The 20,194-nt window shown below is 37.4% G+C and overlaps 1 protein-coding gene across 5 annotated transcripts in view; it reads right to left on the minus strand.

The window, feature by feature from the left end:
- Positions 1-20,194, minus strand: part of STAU2 (staufen double-stranded RNA binding protein 2) — a 165,617-nt gene that overhangs the window by 93,110 nt on the left and 52,313 nt on the right. For all 5 annotated transcript variants that reach the window (XM_021389098.1, XM_021389099.1, XM_021389100.1 and 2 more), the window contains exons 7-11: positions 17,959-18,066; positions 11,897-12,109; positions 8,328-8,465; positions 5,175-5,306; positions 607-667 (exon numbers count right to left, since the gene is read on the minus strand). In XM_021389098.1, coding sequence (XP_021244773.1) covers positions 607-667; positions 5,175-5,306; positions 8,328-8,465; positions 11,897-12,109; positions 17,959-18,066 — 652 coding nt within the window. The remainder of the gene's footprint in view (positions 1-606; positions 668-5,174; positions 5,307-8,327; positions 8,466-11,896; positions 12,110-17,958; positions 18,067-20,194) is intronic.

A 20,194-nucleotide genomic window follows, 5' to 3' on the forward strand; every position in this document is an offset into this window, starting at 1 on the left:
TTAGATGATGAAAAACTGCTTGCAGGATAGTGGTATGCTCTGAGAGACCTAACAGCAATTTCCAATACCTAAGAAGAGGTTGTCAAAACGATGGAGTCAGGCACTTTACAGAGGGAAGGTAGGAGCAAAACAGGAAATGACTATCATAAACAAACAGATGTTCCAACAGGATAAAAGTTAAAAAAAAAAAAAAGAAAAGAAAAGAAAATCAGTGTGAGGATAATTATGTATTGGAACAAGTTGCTCAGAGAAGCTGTGAAATCTCCACCCTCGGAGAAAAAGAAGATACATGCAACCTTGTCAGAATGTGGTACTGACCCTGCAGTTTAGATAACTTCTTAAATTCCCCAACAACCTGTAAGACTCAATGGTTTAATAAAATCATGGCTGATTTTATTAAATGAGCAAATAAAAAATGTTGAAAATAAGGGTAGATGAAAATCTTCTTGTTCCTGCATTTATTGACATCTATATTCACACACAGGATACTTAAGAGTTAATTCATCTAACTGCAAATTTATAAAAAACATTTCAATTAGCTTGAATAATCTAAATCCTACAGAGACTAAAAGAAGGATAAATACAAATGTAGAAAGCTATACTTACTGCTACTTGTTGGCTCAGGAAACCCAACATTCTGTCCGTTCCAACTCTTGTTTTCTCCAAGCTGAAACAGGTAGAAAGAAACAAATAAGTAAAAGCTAAACTATTTCTTAAACAGAACACCCATATTTATAAATCTGATTGAAAAATTCTAAAAAGGGTGACTTGGGATTGCCACATCTGCTCACACATCTTTGCCAACATATCTTAATTTTGGTCTAAAGTAGGTTATTTGAGGAATGTACCCTTTCATGAATAAACATTAATAACTACTGCCTAACACTGAAATATAAATATTTCTCCAAGGATTAGGCTCTACTCAATGTTACCAAATCAGACTCAAAATCAAATGTTATAAGCAGCTCTCAACTGAAAATATACACAGACTACAGGGAAATTACATTCTAAAACAAGAAGATCCTAATATCTGTCTATGAAAGAATGCATAAATAATACAAAGTACTTTGAGTGTAATTTAAAAATATTTACTTGCTAGGAATCCACTTGGTTACAGAAGTAAAACCAAAATAGATTTCTGTGATTTTTTTTAATGTATAGGGTTTTTGAGGAAGGTAATTGTCTTCACATGGTCTTTGTTATGGTTAACACTGGGTATTATATGATACAGAAAAAGGAAGCAATTAACATAAGATGTTCAGAATAAAGCAATTCCTGAAGTCTACACAGTAAATAGGGTATCAGTGTTCTAGACTTATGTGTAAACGTAGAGAAAAGTCCTCATGAACATGAACAATGAGCTACTGACAGATCAGTGAATGTAATACAAATGATCCTTATCAAATCTCACTGAGATTTAATATACAGACAGAAATCTCTGCAGTAATGTAGCCTCCATACCATGACAAAGTTGTGATCATTTGCTCCAGAAGATGGGGTTGATGAGAAAGCAGAGGAGATGTGAAGGAGAGAAATCTCCTGAAAAAGAGAAGCCTGAAACCTGACAGCAGCCTGTCCTCATGACAGGACCCATCTGCTTTGCCAGCCAGGACAAAGCACAGGGTTGCGAATCTGCCATCCTGCCTTTGTCCTTCCACATCTTCTGCTTCTGCAGAACCATGCTATGGTTCTGTTACATTTCAGAAGTTAAGGAGGTTTAGATTATTGTAATGTCTTACCACAGACAACTAGATGATACATTTTCCCTGGAGAAAAAAAGAGGGAAGAACACACTATTTCAATGATTGTTTCCCTGCTTTTCCTCATCAGGTACATACCAATATGTTCACAGCATATGCAATATACAGTAAAGAAGGGAGATATTTTGTGGAGAGGGAGGACAGGTCTCGTCCCTGGGTTGTGGCAACCCCCACTATCAGTACAAGCTGAGGGATGTAAGGATGGAGCACAGCCCTGCCAAAAAGGACCTGGGGCTACTGGTGGATGACAAGTTGGACATGAGCCAGCAATGTGTCCTCACAGCTCAGAAAGCCAACCATATCCTGGGCTGCACCAAAAGAAGCATGATGAGCAAGCAAGTCAAGGGAGGTGATCCTGCTCCTTTACTCTGCGGTGGTGAGGCCTCAGCTGGTGTACTGTGTCCAGATATGGAGTCCTCAGTAGAGGAGAGACACAGACCTGTTGGACAGCATCCAGAGAAGGGCCACAAAAAACGATCCAAGGGATGGAGTACCTGCACTATGAGGACAGGCTGAGAAAGCTGGGGCTGTTCAGCCTGGAGAAGAGAAGGCTCTGGAGACCTGACAGTGGCCTTTCAGTATCTAAAGGAGAACTGTAAGAAGGAGGGAGACAAACTCTTTAGCAGGGTCTGCTGTGATAGGACAAGGGGAAATGATTTCAAACTTAAAGAGGGGAGATTTAGATTGGAAAAGTAAAAAGATTTTTAGGATAAGGGTAGTGAAGCACTGGAACAGATGAACCAGAGAGGTGGTGGGTGCCCTGTCCCTGGATTCATTCAAGGTCAGGCTGGAAGGGAGTCTGGGCAACCTGATCTAGTGGTAGGTGTCCCTGTTCACTGCAGGGGAGTTGGACTAGATGACCTTTAAGCGTCCCTTCCAACTCAAATGATTCTATGATTCTGTGGCAGGTCTTAGAACTCTCTCCAACTGGACACCCAATTCCACAAACTTCAATTTCACGTAACTCTTTTTATTCATATAATGAATAAATATATTATAAGCATATCCAGAGAAAACATCAAAAAGTTCTTCAAAAGAATACACAATTTGAAATCTGCAAATATGTTTGTATTTGCAGATGTCTGCTACAACAGTATGATTTTAGCATGAATCCACAAGAACATGATTGCAAAATCTGCCAAGTGCACTGCTACAAGATGAATAACATTCTAACACTCTTCTCATTCCTCTCTTTTGCTGTTTATTATTTTCATCACGATGGGGAATTTAACAAGAATTCATTTGTCAGTAAATTATCCTTAGTGCTGCTGTCTCACACAGATGTAACGTACTCTGGTTTTCGTCTAAGAGAATAAAGATGGCAATAAGAAATGAAAAGGTGAAAATATGAAAAAATGAACACATTACAACTTTCCATTCTCATCCACAGGACTAAAATTCTGTTAGCTACAAAAAATCTCCCAGGGCACTTTCAGATTGCTCTCCTCAGTGCTCTGCACTTACATTACTGATTTTTTCCATGAATTGGATTACCTCAGAAAAGAGCAGAGCCTTTATATTTTCACGCTACCTGGTATACCTGTGCTACCATCAGCACCATGCACGACTCTTGCGACACTCCAGGTCTTCACTGAAAGAATGAATACCATCATATCGTATGCATCAAGGGTTGAGGAAGAAGGAACACTGAATTTGTGAGGTTTTTGTTTTAAGGAGAGGAATAAAGGAGATGAAAAGACTCAGCAGTTACGGGTTTAGGGGGAGAAATTTCATTTTTTTAAAAACATCAGAAACAAGAGGAGTGAAAATTCTCCATTTAGATGCCAACTTGACATGCCTAGCTAATCTGCATTGGGCCCCACTTGGGATGCAAAGAGACAAGCAAATAACTTCTAATGGTATGTCTTTACATTGCTGTTTATATGGAATGAATTTTACAGTGGTCAAATCAGTAGGGATCTAATGGCTGTCTTCCTTCTTCTCCAGCACTAGACACGACTTGGTTGAGGAGAAGGATATATTTCACTCATACTCTGTACAGATACCATGTGAATGTTTGTCAAAAGAAATAAAGTCTGGCACTCCAAATTTAAATAATAAAAGTTCCAATGTATTCTGAACAAAAAAAAAAAAAAAAAAGACTTTTTCTTGCATTAACTCTTTGTTTTCCGTGTCCATAGTATTTTGATCTGGTAATAAGAGCCCCGAATCCAGACGGTACTATCTCTCCTGCTCTATGTGTAGAGCCATTGTTTAGTTTGAGAACTAATTTTTTTAATCTATACAAACTATCATGTTTATGTGCTTTACATGTTCAGCCTATTGTATATAGAAGACCGATTCAGATGCTCTAAAGACATTTTATGTCCTTAAGCCCTACAAAGCTATAAAAAATGATTACCCTGAATGCTCCCATTTCACACAACTTGAGTAGTGCACATTTTGTGAATACAGTATCATATTTGATCATTGCGTTCAGAATAATATTAGGCTTCCGTGCTTTAGCCCATCAATCCTAAGATCTCTGCTTCTGCAAGTATGTAATTACACCTGCTTTGTTGTCTTTTTTTTTTTTGGACAATGCACTTGTAAGCAATAGACTAATGAACACAAGAAAATAAAGCAGCATCATGCCTTCTTAACCACTCAGCAGCACTATATACAGATTTATCATGTGGTCCCTATAAAAGCCCAGCAGAACATTCTGTTGACCTGAGTCAACAGTTGGCTTGCGCAGCCACAGCAAACATTTAAGCTGTGATCAAAATATACACATGCAGGCACTCTCTGTGTGTGTATGACAGAAGCTGTTCAGAGTCCACAGCTTAGCCAAATGCCTTGCTCTGATCTTGTTAGGACACAAAAAGTAAAACTTTAATAACCCGCTTTGATTACAAAACCTTTAATCAATAAAGTCAAGACAGGCCAGGAGCGCTAAGGTGCACATTGCTAACAAAGAAATACGTAATATAACACATGTGAATGTAAAATACTATTTCTTTTCCAGAAAATATTGACACATTATTTTTCTCAGCCATTAAAAGGCTGGAAAGGCTATTATTTTTCTAGAATTACTCTAGAACATATTCAATAGGAAGATAAATAGCAATGAGTATGAAAACTAATGGCAACATTCTTCCCAATTCCAGAAGAGGTGTCCTCTCATTGTACCTACAATGGTATAAAAGAGGCTTATTTTTAAGCAGAAATATAAGCACACATTACACGTACACTTTTGCATACACACTGTCTTCTGGAACTACATTTCTGTTCTCTGCTGCTCTTACTGCACTTACTACTGCATGTTGCAGTGAAATGAGGGCTGATCATTGACAGGCAACCCAGCAATGCAGTGCACAAGTTTAGGGTTCTGTTCATATCAAGTGATTAGACGATACAGCTAAGAAATCTATACAAGGGTAAAATTTGGGCATCACAACAATTGGTTCTCACCTTTTCTGGCTGGTCTTGAAGAGGAGTAGAGGCTTTGTAACCCAGCTGTAGCAACATTGCTTCTGCTGCATTTCTTTTAGCTATTTTCTTGTTTGGGCCTGTTCCAGTTGTAATCTCATTGCCTACTTTTACCTTAAAAAGAAAATATTGATCATAATTACAAAAAATACAAGATCCTTTAACATCACCACACAAAAATCTTGCTGATCCACCAACTACCATCAGCTCTTCTGATAAAGATGCAATCTTGGAAAAGTAAGAATAGTACCAAAGTGGACTACAATATTGCTTCCCAACTTAAAGCTTGTTAGGAATTTTCAAGAAGGTCCACAAACTCATACCAAATAGCTACATTTCTATTTATCTTTTTTTCCACCTGCTTTTGTGTCAACCCCATTCTCTCTGCTGAACATCTTCCCCAGCTTTGTTCCTCACTCTCTCCTAATGTTGGAAGTACTACAGCATCTGGACTTCCTGTACGAGCCTTCAGCAGCTCCCCAGCATCAGAAGAACAATATCCTGAACAATGGAGAGACAAACAATGACCCAGAGATTGTGGTTGAAAAAGAGTGGTTTTTCAGAAGGATGAAAACTGTATTCACCTTCCTCCCACTTCAATGCATTGCAAGAAATGCAGGAGTAGGAACCACTTCCTCTTTCTGTCTTTACACCTGACAAGCTATTATCAAAACTTTCTCTGGAAAGAAGGCTCTCTCCCTGTTGGACCTGTGGTTGTACTGTCCAAAGCACTTCCAACAAACAAGACGCCTTTCAGATCACAAAGAGAAGTTAAAATGTCAAAATAAAAAGGCAAATTATCGGTGATGAATATCCTCGAAGAGCAAGTCTTGAGCTTATTCCTTGGGCTGGGTACCATTCTTAACCTACTGAAGCTGTATGCATCTGATTTAAGGTATTAGTACTGTCACTGTGATTCATTTGTGCAACATTCAAAGTTCTTTAATAGGTATATTTCAGTTTGTCCATTAAGACACTTTATTTTCCAAATTATCTCTGAAAATAACATTTGGTTCCAAACCATGTTAAAAAAAGGAAACCCAAAATAAAATAAAAATAATAAAATACTCAAGGCAATCTGAATAAAAGAAAGCATAGAGGTCAGTGAGCTGAAGCATTCTGGAATGAGCTTAAAAGATGGCAAAAACAGGCACACAGTTCTTTATAATATGTGTTATTTAGTAGTTTATGTTATTCAATAATTATTCATTTTCCTCAAATTATCATGTATCTATTTTGCTACAACTTTTAAGTTTTCTTACTCAGATACCTATTAATTCTAAATAGAAAGAAGACGTAAATAAATGATCATGAATATCCCTTCAAAATACATATAATTAAACAAAAAGATTCAACCACATAAAACAGAAATATTAATAACACTGAAATAAAACCTTACTGTTCTATGTAGTTCGGAAATTACAATTAGAAAACAGCCAATCCGCTACAAGTTTATACGCAATAAAATTGAGAGACTTTAATGGGACAAGACAAAATGATAATTTATAACATAGCCCACAATAAATCAATGTTCTGCTATTTCTCAGACCTGTAAAACTGGTTTAGCTATTATTATAACCTCTATCAAGGATTAAAGGCCTGACTACAAAGAGAAAGAGCTTTTTGAAATTAACTTTGGGAACAGAACACCAACTAATGTCATCAGAGGTTTCCTTCTGTTTATCTAGTGGTCAGGACAAGTAATTGGATCCATTTCATCACATCTAAACTTGCTCTTTGTGTGACAGATAAAAATGAACATATTATCTTTAGATATTTTACTTCCACATTCAATTAAATTAAATGAAAACATTGTTTAAGTAGTTTATACAAAGGCTTTTTATTCTGATAAGGTTTTTTGCACGTCATAATGAATCCACCGAGACTTCCTGAAGGCAGGAGAAGCAGAGGTATGGTTTTCGTGTGAAAGCATTAGAAAAAGGTAAATATATGGCTACAGTGCTTAGAAGTATACATGAAAAGCAAACCCTCCATGAAATTTCTTCTATTTTTTTCATTCATAAGTCTTCTTAGATAGCGGAATCTTTCACGTATTCACTGCTCTTAAGATTATTTTTTTATTCAAGCCAAATACTTTACCACTACTGAGAATTCCTCAGCGGAAAGCCAAATTCTCAGCTCATCATTCTAATACTGGACTGTGTTACACAGCACTTTGCTGACTCCACATGGAACCATCTCTAATTGGGGCAGGATTTGCACATAGGAAAAAATATGGTCTTTTTCAAATCTTTTTGAATAGTATAAGAAGTTGGAAATCCAAGATTATATTCATAAATCAGAACTTGAAACAAAAGGAACTCTCCCTCTTTCTCTCTCTATTTTTTTTTTCCAGAGAGAAAACCAACAAATTGTCATCACTGAGGTCAAAGGAAACAAAGACTGCTAGCCTGTCTAGGTAGACACGAAGGAAATACACAATATATAATGGCTACACCAAATCTCTGCAAATGTTCTCAATTTAAGAATCGAAGAAACTTTAATGACCTACTGTATTATATCCAAATCCATTGACTGGACAGGCTAAAACATGAGACAGAAGGCTGTTTTTGTCATATGTCAAATAACAATAAAGGTACCCAAGCAGATGAAAATCTAAAAGGAGTTCTTAGAAGATTAGCAGTACTATTTTTTTTAAACCAAAATGCTTGGTAATATGGAGCATATTCTTCGTCCTTCAGAATACTTGTTTGTAGTGCAATACTCTGATTAACAACTGCAAAACTTTCAAAAAGAAAAATGGAAGTATTTTTATTTTAAATTACGAAGTAGCATTGCAGATAAAGCCAGAAAACATTAGGTGAAACAAAAATAAGAGTATAAAAATATAAAACCACTACAAGAAAAACTTCTAGAGGGCAAATAACCTAACTGCCATTTGTTTCACCAAAATAAAGAAGGAATAGGGTAGGGCAGTTCAATTGGAAGAGACCTTCAAAGATTATCTAGTCCAACTGCAAAGAAGTTCACACTGTTACTGTGTTTCATACTCCTGTTGTAAAGCAAACAGCTAAACACACAGCAATCAGCTTTATATTATGCCACCTTTTTTTTTTTTTAAGTTAGAACGTGACAGAGCAAGGGCGCTATCTCAGACACAACAGCAGATGATACCTGCATAACAAACTCTCGACGGCGAGGCATCCCTCTCTCTGAAAGAAGAACATACTCTGGCTCCTTCTCCTTTTTGGCCTGTTGGATCTGTGCCAGACGACTGATAGGATTCATTCCTTGACCATATTCTGGTCCAGTCTAAAACAGATTTAAAAGAAAGAGGCATTATTTCATTATATATCAATATTATATACGCTATGCTGTTTTACTGCCTCTTCTCTAATACTCATTTTAAGAGAAATAAGCAAAATTCATACCACCTATTGCCTGCCACTGTTGCAAGTAGCGTGTATATCTACCAGTGCTGAGCTATTAATACCTTAACGTATCTATGAACATCCTATGGAGCTGGATGATATACAGATTCATCAATTATATTTCATTGCCCCATTTCTACAACCCTTCCCTGTGGCCCTTAAAACAGGCTGCCATAATGCTGAACATGCAGTACATTAAGAATAGTTGGTTTTACATGGGAACAAAAAAGATTTGCCATATAACCAAGGAAGGTGCATTTGTCTCAGACTTTCCATCTCAGCATTCTTGCCTTCCATCCCACAGTGCAACTAGAAGTGGAGAAAGCTTACTCCGTCTGCATGACATAGGAATTCACCTTCAAAATGTTTCTGTGCAGTGAAGCTAGAAAATACAAAGAAAATCTCCAATAGCTAAAAATGGTACACACCATGAGCCACCCACAAAGTATTTCAAATGTTTCCAAATGTATTGATAATGGGAGAACTGATCTGATGGGGGAAAACTAATGGACTGAGAAATCTTTCTGTCCAAGGTTACATAGACAGGTGAAAAACCACAGGCCTTACAACCTATTTGTATTAGTTCTGAAATACTTTAAATGTTATTATTCACAATGAATTCTCTCTCAAAGCAAGCAGCTATGAAAATATAGTTTGTAAAACCTAAGGAAAAGAGAAGAAATTAAGATTCAAACACATTTATCTGAGGTTTTATTTAACAGATGAATATCATAACACAACAGAAGAACTTACAAATGTAAATGGCATTGGAATGTAGAATAGTTTTAACGATATTGTGATATTTATTTTTCATTTGCATTACAAATGAAGAGGCAAAGTTGTGCTTATTTGAGCTTCTCAAAGTAAGCAAACAGGTGGTCAAGAACCTAAAAAGATGATATTAAGAAAGCTGTGCAGCGAATCCTTCATAGCATAGCCGTTGAAGTCATTAGAGAAGATGAAGGTGGAAGAATTAAGACAATGTCATGCACAAGGGCAGCTGTGTGGGCAAGGAGCCAGGCAGAGACAAAGGGAGAGCAGGCTAAATAAAGTGCAGGACATAAGATACAGCCTCATAAATATATACACAAGTATAAAGAAGTTATAGTTGTCATTCTTTGTGATGCTCAAAATATGTGTAGGTTAAACTAAAAGCAATGGACACAATAAAAGCACTTGAGAAGACTTTATACTCAAAAGATAACAGCTTCCTACACAATCAGGTTATTTTTGCTACTAACGTCTGTTTCTAACATCACCAACTTTGAATAATTCAATTCAAGACTATAACGGTAAATGGTATATGGTGAAATAAGAGGTTTTTACTTGGTTATACCCTTAGCATCCTTCTTGAGCAAAACATACCAAAATGAGAAAGCCAGAGAAAACAGCCTTTTTCAGATCCCTCAGCTTTCAGATTCTTAAAGTTGCATTGATGTTGATGGTTCTGCATTAAATAGCTTATAATGTTAAATTTTCCTAGAGGTTTTTGAGAATTATATCCCACGACTTTCAGTAGCAGCTAGTTATCTAATTAACCGAGATTTCCTATGAAATTGTTCTGTTCTGAAGGCAAATGAAATAAGGAAGACGAGGAAGCAACTTAGACGTTTTCCAATTTTGCAGTCTCCAAAGTATTTGCTTGCACAAGATGGTTGTTCCTACACAACTCTGCTCTGAGTGTACTCAGAATGAAGATTTTGAATGGTCACGTTATTGTGTATTTACTTATTTATTTTTAGTATCCACCTATGCAATACTCAGTGAGGACTGAATTCAAGCTGTATTTAAAACTTCACATCATACCGGTGTGATGTTACCTAGCCTAACATAATGCAAGCCATGGACATAGCTGCGCATTTCATCAAAAGCTGTGTATCATCTCCATTGTTATCAAATCCAGAAAAACTGAAGACTATTTTTTTTCTCCCTCTCAGAAACAGAGATGAAATTTAAGCCCTAAAACTTTACTCCAAAGCATGGGTTTTGAAAGTGAAGGTTCCCTGTTATTTCCTACAGTTTTTATCGTGAGGCTGCATATTATGGGGACAAAAACGACGGTAAAATGAGGCACCAACTCTCCGTCATCTTCACTAATCTAACACAAGTTTGAACGGCTAAGTATGCCTTTTGTATACTTCAAGCAATATTATTTTGTGTAGGTCTAAGTGACCATCCAACATGCCAGACAATGAAAAGTCATGTACAAAATGTTTACTACTACCTCACAAAATAATGCTTCCTAATATAAAACACCATTTAGAAGATTTTGATCATTTGCAAAGCATCTTCTTAGGGACTGAAGAGATGACAAATTAATCTGATTAGCTGTACAATGCTGAGACAATGAAGTGATGTACCATAAATATATGTACACTCTGTGTCTGCTTTTGTTGGGTCAAGTGGAGGATTGATTAATTCTTTTGTTTCTGGACAAACTGAGGATGAGTACACAAAACCAGGGCTAGTCACTGCAGGATAATTGAATTCTCTAATAGCAATAAATCTACCTGCCACCAAGAATAAAAGCACCATTTAAGAAACTTGAGCTTAGAAGACTCCAGAGTCTTTAAGCAATGTCTCATTGGTGCAGCAAAAAGCACATGAGCATCTTCTGAGACTGCATACACTTTAATGGAGAGATGGTCAGAGCCTACAAGTCCTCCGTGGACTGGTCTCCACAAAATTTTCAACCTGTTTGTGAGAGCTGAAGAACGTTATCAAACAAATGTGAACCTTAACACAGGCACATGAAATTAAGAAAGTATGACAAGTGACATGCTAGGCTGAGATGTGAACAAACTTTCGCATTTCTTTTAAATCTCTCCAGAATCAAAACAGACTGAAGTTGAAAGTAGGAAACTCCCAAATCCAGCTCCATGAGGGGAGGAAGCTGGACTGTGCAACACTTCTCCGCATCACTACTGTTTCATAGTCTCTCTCTTCAAACTGGCGAGAGGGGGAAAGAGTAGAGATAAACCATTATATATTCCATTGAGGTCTCTCAAAGGAGATGATGCTAAAAATCCTCATGAATGTACACAGAGTTGTTTGGAGGCTTTGATCCTCCACTACACTTGAACTAACTCCTGCTGTGATGTGAGCTCATTTAAGAGACAGCTCCTTACAAGCCATTGCACAGGAGAATTTCACAGCACTGTCAGAATTAAATAAATAAATAAGGGACAGGGTACAAGCAAATTAGTAACAATATTGACAGAAAATGGTAAACAAGCCTTTACTGACTTAAAACCTGAGTAACTGTTACTTTCCAAGCAAATATTCTTAATTCTGACAAGGGCAGACACATACCTTCAATATTGTTTTTGGACGTTTTTTGAAGTACAGTTTTGGCTTTTCAATCACAGGAAGAGGAGGAAGCTTCTTCAGCTCTTGTAGGACAGACATTGCAGCACGTTTCTTTGAGAGCTTCTTACTGTTCCCTTCTCCTTCTGCAGTGAATTCTCCTACTGTAACTCGCGTGACAAAGCTCTTCATGTGAGGAGGTCCACTTTCTTTTATCACCTTTTAAACAAAGTATTTTGAGTCAAACCATCCTATAACCTAATGTTTATATTTCTGCAACATACTTAATACCAATGCAGTCTTTCTCCTACTCGGAAGCATTTAGATGGGTTTTTACAAAATCTAGATGAGTCTTAATGGCAGTACCAGGTTTGAGGATAGAAAATGAAGGCTGATAACATTAATCTAACTGTCATATTCAGTGTTTCACAGAAAATACAGGAGACCTGCATTTTCAAAATACATCAGTAACACAGTACACAGCAGTAATGCATATTTAAACCAAGGCTGCTGCTGTCTTCTTGCAAGGCACTTCACATAATAAAGAATTTCAATTCATGAAGGTCCATCAATCTTTCTCTCCATACAACATATTCAAAACTATGTTTATGTGGCACTTTTTTAATGTGTCGACCATTTTCTTCTGTTATCATTACAATCTGGAATGTTCACGCATGGTTCCAAACTTCCATCCTGAAGGCCAGAATTTTCACATTACCCTAGTGGCAGACAGTATTGTCTGCTTTCAGCTCTTACCTTGCCAGAGCACACAGCTCACAGACATCATGCCCACTGAAAAGGCTGCCACAGCATTGTCTCCACGACTCTCAGCTGTCCCTCCCACCAGTATGGAAAGGAACGACCAAGGAAAGCACCGCCACTCACACAAAAAACAATTGGTTCTGGAAATTTTAATGCATTCATCCCTTTCCAAACATACACAGGATGAAAGACAATGAGAAAACCCACGTGAAGTACTCCTCCATTATTAAAAGTTGCAATAAAACAAAAAAATAAAATTGAGAAGTTCTGAATGGTGCACCCTTGTTTAGTATTTTGCTGTCTACACTCTTCCACGCACACAAGTATCTTCCTAGGAGGCAATGCTGCTAGGATGTAGTTACCAACAGATCACAGTACGGCACGTGCTAACACAGCCATCTATTCATGTACACAACACTTACCGGTCTGGATAATGTCTATCAGGAATTAGAGACCTCATTTGGGAAAAGGTTCAGCTATTTTGTTTGATGGGCGGAAGCAGCTACCTAATTAAATCTGTTACATGTAATGTGTGCAAGGAGCGATTAGAGCATCTGACAGGCACCTCTCTCTACTGTCTTCAAAAGCAATACAAACATATATTTTTCAGTAGGTGCAGAAACATCAAACCATCCACTGAAGAAGTGTAATGCTTGAGTGCAAGAGAAGGAAGGTAAAGGTGCCAAGGCCTTTTTGGTGCAATAACTGTATTTTTAGTAGGCTGAAGCCTTCAACCTTAATATTATTGAAACATGTTTTATATTAAAGTTCTTTTTATCAAGGTCATGTCCCTTGCATTATTTAGTTTTGCAGTTACACTGTAATGAGGCCTCCCTAGGCTTGTAACTCTCTTTTGTGGCATTTTCACCCAGCAAATACAATTATCACAGAGTATCCCAATAAGAAGACACAAAATGAAAACTAACAGACAACTTTGTCCACATTTTCCCAGAATAAGGCAGCATCTGCGCCAGCACGTGACTTGGACGCTGCAGCCTGGGAGTGCTCCCACTCTCAGATTCAGGGTAATGATTTCAGAAACGTTTTCAAGACTGCCTCACTTGAAGGTGAAGTGCGAGAAGCAGCTGTGCCTTCGTGGCACCCAGCCCTGCTGGGGATGCTGCGCTCCCATGACCGCACCATGGCAGGCACAGAAGAGCTGTGTACCTGCTCTACGTCCTCCAGCACCGCCCTTTCTTCTGTCATTAGCATGCATCTTAATCGACTACTGCACGGTGCTACCAAAGTCTTACACCACGCCGGCTGCAAAGAGCGAGGCTGAATTAACGTTACCAGAGTCCTTCATCTTTTTGTGGTCTTATTAATGGCAGTATAGAGGTGTTTCTACTTACGTGCAACACAGCACATTAATAAAATATACAGCAAGGTATATACTGACCAGATGAAAAAGGACAAAGTAACTTGCTTAACAAACATAATTGCCGAGTTCCTTAAATATTAGTTTTATGTAAGTTTTCTCATATATAGAAATGCACACAAATGTATATATATGGAAAAGAATTTTAATATAAAACTCAATTATATTTTCATACATATGAATATAAAACCAGTGTATTCTGCTGTGATTTTCATCTTTTAAACTTGCATGTGGCACAAGGTAAATAACTGCCTGGAAAACATTCAAAACTGTTTCTTTGTTAGTGAGTATATGAAAAAAGTCTGTATTGTCAATGGAATGAACCCCATACGATTTGGATGGGATCTGGATCAAGCTAAACATCAAAAATTGGTAATTTAGCAAAAAAAATATTTACCTAACAACATTTTTGGTTAACCTCAGATTTTAGATCTTTTTATTCCACATGATTTCAAACAGTTGTTCTATAAGCCTAGGCACACAAAACACTTAAAAGAAAGTCAGTCTTTGCTATCCAAGAACACTATATGCATTAGTACATTAAACCATTTCCTCAGTTGAAAGATACGACCTATGGATCAAATCATGGCTAATTTAAAGCTGAGAATTTGATTAAGGGTGACAGTTCAATACACTTTTCTTTTCTGTTCCACTGATTTAAAGAATAATTCCAGCAAGAGAAAACACATGGGGCCAAAACTCATCTAAGGTCAAGTTACATCAAGAGTGAATTTGGCTCAATTTAATGAATCACGCTGACAAATGAAAAACAGCAGTACAATTACAATGAAAGAGCAATGCTGCTTCAATTATTAAAGACACTACAGGTACAAAAATCAAAAGACAATGACAAGATTGAATGGACATTAAAGAAAATAATAGAGAAGACAAAGAACGGGCCAGCAAAAACATGTTACCTATACCCACGATTATTTAGAAAGTACCAATATATTTCCATGTGCTTGTGTGGGCTGACATGTCAGATTTTCCCAATTTAAAATAAAAAGAGTCTGGACGGTTTATTAAAACAGACGAATGAGAGCTACTCAGTACATCCATCATTCAGTCTGAAAGACCTAATGCCCAGGAGACCAGGAGCTAGATGGGCACAAAACTACTCAACAAGAACATGCTCAGCCTTTCAGAGGCAGCAGTTTGCTCTGCTCCTAGCTCGAAATACTGAGCCTCCATCTCACTGTGACCAGAAACAATACTGAAAATAAAACAACAGTCTGAAACATCCTAAGGCAACTAATGCCTGGTGTGAGTACTGTATTGTTTCTGCATAGCTCTTCTAACACCTTAAGTTGCTGACCTCAGTTTTGTCTTCCAGGCCAACCTAACTCATTACTAACAAGTTTGGAAAGTAAAAATATCCGTGGTGCAAGAGAACCAAAACAGCAAGACTGCAGTCTATTCTCAAGGAGGGAATAAGAGGCAAAATCTTAGAACTGTTCTGACAATTCCTACCAGCTTTGTATCTCTCTTTAAAAATTGCTCATTTTGCCCACATACGCCCTTAGAGTTGTATTTTGGCTGAAAAGTTGATGAATAAAGGTTAAGTAAGGATACACCCATGGCAGGTGTGGTATGAAGCTTGTTTTTTGTTGTTTTTTTTTTCTTAATCAGAACTCAATGGTTTTATTTTAGTTAGCAATTTGCAGTCACCAAAGTATTGGTAACCCTCACCCTAACCCTAACCCTAAATCCTTAAAATTCCTCCTAATGCTCCTAGGCAATTAAAATCAGCTACATTATACAAAACAGGATGAACAGAACGAGCACCTAACTCACACTGGTAGAGCAGCTGGAACGAAACCACGTGCACAGTTTGAACAGTGACATTAAAAAAAAGAAACCTACTGGGTTCTGCATGCTCTCCTTATTTTCCACCCCTTATGCAATTCCGAGAACGTGTTTACATAGAACTTTACATATCTTTATGACCATTAATTAGTTGCATAACACAGCACTGTTGGAACATTTGCTAAAGCTTCGTCAGATGAAGAAAAGGCAGATCATTTTATAGCCATTGCAGAAAAACAAGCTAGAGAAAGCTTTGATGCCTGCCTGGAATAACACAAAACCATTTGCAAATAAAATCCTATTAGAAACATCAGATCCTGGGGATTACCCATAATTGCTTAGTAGACTTATTGAAATACAAGCTAGTACCAAGTTAAATCAAAATTCTACTTTAAAATGTCACTTAAACTCAGATTTAAAGGCAGGAAATAATGCAAAACCTGTCAGGAGAGCAAGAAAGTGTCTTTTTTCAATGTTGTTAACATTCTTTGGCAAAGGATACACGAGACTTTTCCTGCACTAAGTATCTCTTCCTTCATTCTCTCCTTACCAAATGCTCTCCCTTAAATAAGCTAAAACATAGGAACAAAGTTAGGAACCCATTCAAAGCACTACACCTCTTTTCATTCCAACATCCAAGCTATTCTTTGATCTGTGACCATTCACTCCTCTGTATTTTAATGTACTGATTTGTATGGAACTGTTCCAAATACTTTTGAATACTTAAGGTAGAAAACAACTTGTGTGAAAACTGAAGCATTAATTCTTCTATTCCTTTCTGAAACACAGGCATGTTTTTCCATTGCATTGATCATACAAAGGAATTACATTCTTTCCATGCAACTGCAAATTTCACAGAATTGTAGGGGTTGGAAGGGACCTCCAGAGATCATCGAGTCCAACCCCAAACTGATAAACCAAAACCCCCAGACACTCCAGTTTTACCCTTGAGATTTTCCTCTCTCAACTTTCCAATTAGTTCATATTATACTTTTTTTGCAATTATAGACCCCATATATGAAGTACATACACATCTGTTATACCAAGGAATTCTTTGTCAAAATCAATACTCAGTATCTTTGCCTCCCTTGTCTAACTTGTGAGTGATATCTCAAATTTCTAATAAGGTCCAAGTAGATCAGTTGACATCAGCCAAACACATCAGTAAACTGTATAAAGCATGCAGTACAGCACGTCACACAACAATATATTTTTTTACATGCAAATATGTGCATATATGTCAAGACAAAAAAGGCCTAGAGAAAATAACCATCACCAGTGTAGGCACTGCCCATGTCCTTCACATTTGCTCAGTGCAAATGTATAACAATACATCCACTTTTTCTGCATTGGAAAAACAAAACAAACAAAAAAGCCAAAGTGCTTGGAAGTCTGGTGGTTCCTACCACAATAACGTTAGATTTTTACAGTTTGCATAAAAACTTTCTTGTGGAAAAATTCTGCTGTTGCTATTAATCTCCCAGCTAGTTCACTGAATGCTTTGGAGCATTGGGGTTAGCGCATTGGATTCTTTATTACTTAAGGTAAACACTTTTTCTGAAAGAATGTCTAATTTTATAGTAGAAATTCAGTTTCTCAGGTACTGATACAAATCAGGCAGTATAGATACCACTCCAGGAGCTGGTTAATCTTTCAGAGGACAGCCCTATCAGTCTTATTCTGGTGCCTGGCAAAACTGTGGAAAAGACTATTCTGGGAGTTACTGAAAAACACTTGAGAGACTATGCAGTCATTGGTCGCAGGCAACACAGGTGAATGTTTAACAAACGCAGTGTCTTTTTATAACAGTTATCTACCTAGATGACCAAGGGAAGGAAGACAGCTGATGTTGTCTTTCTGTATTTCTGCAAAGCTCTCAGTAAAGTTTCTCACACTGTCCTTGTAGTCAGTATGTCCAGCATACACAGGGTTTGAATTTTGGGTGGTCCTGTGTGGAGCCTTTTGGGTCCCCTTGAACTCGGAATATTTTATGATTCTGTGATAATACCAAAGGTACTTATATATAGTTTACATGAATTTAAGTATCATTTTTAACTGTGTTGAATATCAGCGCTGGGTTCTTCAATACTCTCTCAGCAAACAGATAATATAGAACACATACCTCAAAACTGACGGGTATATTGCGCTTTAAAGCAATTTCAAACACAACACTGATCTCAGACTTGTTTGCATCTTTATCTTCTTCTGTTTCTTTTCCTGTTTCTCCATTCTGAAAATGAAGAGTACACAATGATAATAAATTCTCAGACATTTTTGCTTTCTTCTGTCACACTGTGAATTGGCATTGGTATACCACCTCAGCACCCCATTACCAGCTACCCACTGACCTGTGAAGCCAGATATGATGCAGTTATGCTTCGTATCAAAGGAACACATTATTTTATAAACCAATGATAGAGGGCAAAATAAATTCTATGGGTTTTAGTCTTATAAATGGCATGGCTAATAATCATCTGAATACAAGCTTTGAACACAAGTATTAAAGACCCTGTGACCCACTTAACAGCCTCTCTGTGGGTGCCCCTTTCAAGCAAGGACAAAGTCTCTTGTACTTCTCAAGACTGAAGATGGTACTTCTGTCAGTAGGGATACAGTGAACCCTCCTGTGCTTTGACTGGGTCACCAGGTTACAGGTGTCCCCAGCAGGTCCAGCTGCTTAGCAGCCCCTCTGTCGGCTTCCCTCTGGGAATTAATGACCAGTATGAAAAGGTAGTGACAGAGAGCAGCGTGCTCAACACAGAGAGCTATTTATTTATCCATAGGAACATAACAAACAAAGAGGATCAGAGATAAAACAACAAAAGGCATATGCAAACATTATCCTGCATAAAATTCAGCTTTGCTTTGCACTTTAGGTAAGCCCTATCTTTTTTTCAGACAACCATCAGCATGGGGACCAGATATCACCTCCTGCAACTGCTGCCTTCTGGTGTAAGTCTCACAGGCCACAATTTACTTAGTTTGCAGAGGTTGATCTTCCAGTTACTTTCACACTGCAGTGCTCTGAATGCTTTAAACTGGGATCTCTCAACATCTCTGTAATTTTGGCCAGACTCCCAATTTTTTATGAGTGGAGGTAAACATCAAAGAAGTTTGGGATGAACTAGGTGGATTCCTGCAGAGTTTCCATCTTACATAATCAACCCTGATGTAAATCTTCAGCCACCAGCACAGCTACAAAATTCAGATACTGAAGTTAAAATAACAGTAAAAAGTGATAGGTTTCTTCAGAATAACAAGGGCATTTACCAATGCTGTATCTACCATTTCTTAACTCTTAATATACACTGCATCTAACAAAAAGGAAGACCAGAAACACAGCAGCAGTAGTACAATACACAGACTTTGGAGCACTTTTTGTCTCACTACTAAGTGGTTGACTCTGTAAAAGCAATCTACATCCCTGCTGTTGATCTGGAGCTAAATACAAGACAAAACTGATAAAAGTCTGCAGAAACTGCTGAAAAGAAAGGGTACAGCATAAAGCAGAAATAAAGGTAGTTAGAATGAAATTATGTAGAACTTCTAGCTCATTTCACACAATGAAATGTAAAGTACTACTGAGATTAAAAATGTAGATCATTACAGGACAGGCAAAGCATTGATTCAGAGAAGAATTTCAGCTTGCTGAGAATATTCAACTGAATGGAGTTAAAAGGACAATATTAAAAACCAAAAATGTACCTTTGGGTATACAGAACGTCAAACAAATAGTGGAGTAATATTATTTTGTAAACAACTTTAGTGAAAATCTTACACAATATGGTATTCAATTAAATCTGTCTTTTATAAACCGAAAATCTGAAAGGCAGACAAAAAAGCCACACAGATGAACAGCTGGTTAGAAAGAAAACAAATTTACACCAAGACATGATGGAAACCATTAGTCCTACAAAAAGATTTAAAATTACTTAAGCATAATATGTAAATACATAGAGGGAAGAGATTTTTCATAGCTGTTTTTAGATTAAGCAAAGATAAGAAAAGACTGATCAGACAGAAAATGAAACTAGGTGAATTCAGCCACATTCAGCTTCACACCATATAATTTATCTTTGAAAGGGGGAACAACTAGTCACTGGCATAGTTTACATAAAATAATACAGAGCCATATAGACTTGATATTGAAAATCACTGAATATCCCCTCCACCCTTAAAATTTCAGCCCTTGCATATTCTTTCACCAAGCATAGTGGAGTGACTACCTGCACTGGAAGCTACGGAGGATCATAGAGTTTAAGGCTCAGAGCTTAGTACTGAGTAAAAAAGTTTCAAGACTTAGTCATCTGACTTCCTCAGCTTCAGGAAGGTAAAATATGCTCAGGAGTGTCCCAGGT

This window comes from Numida meleagris, chromosome 2 (assembly GCF_002078875.1).
Source record: "Numida meleagris isolate 19003 breed g44 Domestic line chromosome 2, NumMel1.0, whole genome shotgun sequence".
In the NCBI taxonomy this organism is placed as follows: Eukaryota; Metazoa; Chordata; class Aves; order Galliformes; family Numididae; genus Numida; species Numida meleagris.